The 5,860-nt window shown below is 42.5% G+C and overlaps 1 protein-coding gene across 1 annotated transcript; it reads right to left on the bottom strand.

Annotated features, from left to right (window-relative positions):
- Positions 1-4,264: 4,264 nt before the first annotated feature.
- On the bottom strand, positions 4,265-5,626 carry LOC123492243 (splicing factor 3A subunit 2-like). The gene has a single exon (XM_045224610.1). The coding sequence runs from the start codon at positions 5,624-5,626 to the stop codon at positions 4,265-4,267; it is 1,362 nt and encodes a 453-aa protein (XP_045080545.1).
- Positions 5,627-5,860: the final 234 nt, after the last annotated feature.

Here is a 5,860-nt window from a genome sequence, read left to right as displayed (position 1 = left end):
ATGAAAATTACAGGCCTCTCTCATCTTTTTAAGTGGGAGAACTTGCACAATTGGTGGCTGACTAAATACTTTTTTCCCCCACTGTATAATATGCCAAAACTCACAAATATTTATGGATACTTGCTCTGAATTGTTTTCTGGGGAATGTCAGATATATAATAGGAATCATGTGGTCTTAATTTAAATCCTTATCAACCGTACTATTCACATTTCAAAGGTTGAATAATCAGTGGTCATCCAAGGAGGAAGACAGTGGCATCCTGTCTCTGTCTGAATGTCTTCACTAAATCACTCTAGTCTTTTCTCCCTCCTCTTAATCGTTCACGGTAAATTCACCAAACTAAATAACCAAACGTTTGTATTTTTCATTTTCATCCAGAATGTAACGATTTTGGAAGCGGCTATCTGTGAGTTCAGGAGGCCTTGGCGGCAGCTGTGGCTGTTGCCTCGTTGCCAAACACAACAGGCAGGCCTCCCCCCAGTCACCTCAGCCCAAACATACACCTAATCCCACAAGACCCACCAGATCAAAATTTAGAACGCACAAGACAGTTTAAAAATAGAGAGGGCAAAGGTCAAATCTACACAGGGATTTAGGGTCTTACCATTATCACGGAACCACCGCTCTGAGAAAGTAGTACCCCAGCCAGCCTGTAATATTATTGGGGGGGGAGATTGCGTGTAGAAGTGGAATTCCGTAGGCTAAGGCAGGGGCCCGGAGCGAAGACGCCGTGAAGCAGTTTGAAGTGTGTATATTTAGAAAATAGCAATAGCCACTCATCGGTTCGACGGGAGGGAGGCTGTTTAAAGTCAAACGGGAGCGTGTTTACCCAGCTGATTTCACAGATAGAATCATATTGGCAGATCTGGGGTGTAATCCGTGGGGAAACAGCTGAGGTCGACCCTGGGAGTATTGGTGATAACAACATGAAAGAAAGGGGGAAAATGATCAGTCAGTCAGTCTGTCTGGCCGTTCCCTCACACTGTATCCCTAGTCTCCATCATGATGCCTTTTATGCACAGGGGTCATGTTATGAATGATACCCAATATGAAGAGCACTTGTGGTGTGATGAATAGCACTTCAGAAGGCCCATTTATGCCATTATGAGAGGGATCCAAACACACTTTGAGAGCCACTGGGTTCAGTAGCCGCAGTGTTTCAGGTAAAAGCTGCTGCCGGGGACTTTTCAATGGCTTTTTTCTTCTGATCTAAACACATCTGATCTCTGATCATGGACATACCCTTTGTCCTGGGAAAATGAAATTCCATTCCCATAGGACAACTCCATCTCTGGCCTTAACTGAATTGGTTGCATGGTGTGCTGTGGTTTTATGATAATCCAATAATGCATAATAAGCCAATATGATAAATAAAAAAATAAAAAAATTAAGTTGAAAATAAACCGTTTTTAAAATGAAATAACACTTCATTAAATATTCAGTCAATTTCAAGACATTGTAGTCTGTCTCCCCATCCACAGTAAGTAGCAGGGTTTATTAACACCTTGTCGATTACTGTATACGAAGTAATTACCGACATGAAAACAGTTAAGCTCCTTGAAGGAAAAAGGGTGTTCTGAAGCTTGACAAAAAAATCTATGTTATTTCAAGTGGAGTCGGAGCTTGGGTTTATTGTTAGCTTTTGGCCACAAAAAAATGGAGACAGAAACGCTTTAAAGCAAACTCCAAAGCTGACCTTTACGGCTCAATCAAAAACAGACTGTTTGGCTAAATGAGGCAGGCAGCGAAGCTTTAGCACGTTGAAGCGGGAGGATGAACATTTGACCGTGGTGCATTCCGATACTAAAAAGGCTCAAAGGAACGAATGTGAAAAATACGAAACAATAGAAAAGTAGTTGGCTCTGTTATTGGAAAAGAGCTAAATAACTCGCATTCTGTATATCAACCTGTCATTGAGGAGTGAAAGCTTGAACAACAGCGCACATTGACATGCTGTAGCCACTTTCGGACTAATTCTTGAGTAAACCTTTTGAGATTTTGAGACTTTTTTCCCTATAACGTTAGAACATTCGTTGTATTCAGTAGGTCTATAGATGTATGAATATTGCCATGTTTGTAAATGGCGTTCATTGCACTAATGATTCTCTTTACTTTAACAGGCTAATTGTTCTTTATTTTCCTCTTAGGGGTTATACCATGTAAAACATATACACGCAGGATAATTAGGCTAGGCCTACTATTGTCTAATAATAATATACATTGTAAATCTTAAATGGGAAACAGAAAATAAATTACGTAGGCCGTCAGTTTTCACGACAATAATTAGCCTACACACAAAAGCATCAGAGACGCGAAATAATGATGTCGATGTTAAACATTTTTTAAGTGTAATTATTTTTCATAATTCATAAAAGCTGTCAACCTTATATTTTATTTCAATTAAAACTCCACAAACGTCTTCACGTATTGCACTCAGAAGCATAGGTTAGGTCTATCTACTCAGAGGTACATGTTTTGACATGAAAATGATTTAAATTAGTGACGCAAACGCATCAAATCCTAGACCTTGAGGCTAATTAAATTGACATGTATTTGCGGTTTGAGATAAATTCATATTTTGTTATGAGGCTAGCCACGTGCACCATATAAAAAATTGGAACAGCCTATCATAAATTTCTTATTTATGCTCAGGGAGAGAATAAGTTAGAACTTTTAAAATTGCACATTATTGCCATGTAGGCCTACTGTAAATTACTGTAATTATTCCCGTATAAATTACAGTAATTATTCCCATGCAAATTACTGTAATTATTCCCATGTAAATGACTGTAATTATTCCCATGCAAATTACTGTAATTATTCCCATGTAAATGACTGTAATTATTCCCATGCAAATTACTGTAATTATTCCCATGTAAATGACTGTAATTATTCCCATTTAATTAAAACATAATTGTTTTAGCTAATTCTCTTCAAATATTGGTTAAAATTATGATTTTGTTTCCTGTCGTTTTAGATACCATTCTTTATTTTCACAAAACAAACATACTGTCAGGTGCAATGGTGATAAAGAAGAGAATCTAAGATCAATTATATTACTCTTATTTATTTCTATACTTATATATATATTTCCTTATTATAAAAAAATTACTTTTGACTATCACAAAGTCGACAGCTATTATCCTAACTGAAACTTAAACTAATTAAACAAATAAGGAAACATATGAAGAGTTTCATTCCAAAACGCTATATATCCATTTTCAGAAATGCTGGTATATTAGATTGTATTGTTTATAGAAATTATAAAAGAGATTGGTGTGTTTTTTCACTATGTAATCATTGCATGGGTTGTTCAATGACAGACATGTATTTGTTAAAAATCTATCACTTGATGGTTTCATTTCAAAGAGACAAATAATCATATTTTTTTGGCAAAATCCTTTATATCTGCTTCACTCTCAGAGAAATAGGTAGCACTGCTAGGTTTTACACAGTCACATGTAACAAATAACTACATTTTTGTAAAGAACTGTCCAAATTATACATTTGTGACATCAACGTTTAAAACATGTTGAAAAATAATAATTCAATACAGTAATATGAGATCTGTATGTAAAACATTTACATTTGACATTTTAGTCACTTACAGTTAGTGCATTCATCTTAAGATGGCTAGGTGAGACAACCACATATCACAGTCAAACATAAGGTGTAAGATCATTCCATTCCAGCTAAACAACGGATATCTAGCATTTTGCCTTAAATATATTAATAAAAACAGAACAGTAATATTTTACGCACACATGAAGGTACCCATAAGGAATCCTTTCTGATGAAAAAACGTGAAAAATTGGTTGATATAGCATTTTGGAAATAAACTCTTCATGTTAAATTGATTATTCTATTGCATCAAATAAGACAATGATGCCTCACCTTTTTCCTTGTCCTTTTTGATGTGATCAGTTTGTGTTTTGGTATTTCAATTTATATATTGGTCCTCTGTAGCTCAGCTGGTAGAGCACGGCTCTTGTAACGCCAAGGTAGTGGGTTCGATCCCCGGGACCACCCATACAAAAAAAAATTATGCACGCATGACTGTAAGTCGCTTTGGATAAAAGCGTCTGCTAAATGGCTTATTATTATATATACTTTGCACATACACCAAAATGTATGTGAAAAAGCAATAATACAAAAGTGAACATTATACTTACATTATTTTCATAATTATTACTCTATCCCTCTGTTAATATACATTTTGAAAACAAAAACCTGTCATTCTAACAGAGAGCTCATTGAACTGAACTATGTAGCTGGCCTCTCCCTGAGGAAGGGGGAGGGGGGGTGTATCTGGCCTCTCCCTGAGGAGGAGGGAGGGTTAGGGGGGATAGATGTAGCTGGCCTCTCTCTGGGGGGGGGGGGGGGTGGATGTAGATGGCCTCTCCCTGAGGGGGAGGGAGGGTGGATGTAGCTGGCCTCTCCCTGAGGAGGAGGGAGGGTGGATGTAGCTGGCCTCTCCCTGAGGAGGAGGGAGGGTGGATGTAGATGGCCTCTCCCTGAGGAGGGAGGGTGGATGTAGCTGGCCTCTCCCTGAGGAGGAGGGAGGGTGGATGTAGCTGGCCTCTCCCTGAGGAGGGAGGGTGGATGTAGCTGGCCTCTCCCTGAGGAGGGAGGGTGGATGTAGCTGGCCTCTCCCTGAGGGGGAGGGAGGGTGGATGTAGCTGGACTCTCCCTGAGGGGGAGGGAGGGTGGATGTAGCTGGCCTTTCCCTGAGGAGGAGGGAGGGTGGATGTAGCTGGCCTCTCCCTGAGGAGGAGGGAGGGTGGATGTAGATGGCCTCTCCCTGAGGAGGGAGGGTGGATGTAGCTGGCCTCTCCCTGAGGAGGAGGGAGGGTGGATGTAGCTGGCCTCTCCCTGAGGAGGGAGGGTGGATGTAGCTGGCCTCTCCCTGAGGAGGGAGGGTGGATGTAGCTGGCCTCTCCCTGAGGGGGAGGGAGGGTGGATGTAGCTGGACTCTCCCTGAGGGGGAGGGAGGGTGGATGTAGCTGGCCTCTCCCTGAGGAGGAGGGAGGGTGGATGTAGCTGGCCTCTCCCTGAGGAGGAGGGAGGGTGGATGTAGATGGCCTCTCCCTGAGGAGGGAGGGTGGATGTAGCTGGCCTCTCCCTGAGGAGGAGGGAGGGTGGATGTAGCTGGCCTCTCCCTGAGGAGGGAGGGTGGATGTAGCTGGCCTCTCCCTGAGGAGGGAGGGTGGATGTAGCTGGCCTCTCCCTGAGGGGGAGGGAGGGTGGATGTAGCTGGACTCTCCCTGAGGAGGGGAGGGTGGATGTAGCTGGCCTCTCCCTGAGGAGGAGGGAGGGTGGATGTAGCTGGCCTCTCCCTGAGGAGGGAGGGTGGATGTAGCTGGCCTCTCCCTGAGGAGGGAGGGTGGATGTAGCTGGCCTCTCCCTGAGGAGGAGGGAGGGTGGATGTAGCTGGCCTCTCCCTGAGGAGGGAGGGTGGATGTAGCTGGCCTCTCCCTGAGGGGGAGGGAGGGTGGATGTAGCTGGCCTCTCCCTGAGGAGGAGGGAGGGTGGAAGTAGCTGGACTCTCCCTGAGGGGGAGGGAGGGTGGATGTAGCTGGACTCTACCTGACGGGGGGATTTACCTCCTGATATAAGATCAATCATCCTCTTTCTGATACACTGCCGTTTGACCTCACCTGTTTGAAACCGAAGTCGAAAGAAACTGAGTTGGGGTCAAATATTTTGTTATATTAGTAAATACAGAAAACGTGATCAAATTCAGGAATTGAAAACTGCCCATATAATTTTCAATCCATGAACTGAATTTAAATGTGTTTGTTGGTTGAAATAGTTGGTAGAGCATGGCGTTAGCAATGCCAGGGTTGTGGGTTCGATTCC

Source organism: Coregonus clupeaformis, chromosome 13 (assembly GCF_020615455.1).
Source record: "Coregonus clupeaformis isolate EN_2021a chromosome 13, ASM2061545v1, whole genome shotgun sequence".
Taxonomy (NCBI): Eukaryota; Metazoa; Chordata; class Actinopteri; order Salmoniformes; family Salmonidae; genus Coregonus; species Coregonus clupeaformis.
This window is presented reverse-complemented; position numbering and strand designations above follow the sequence as displayed.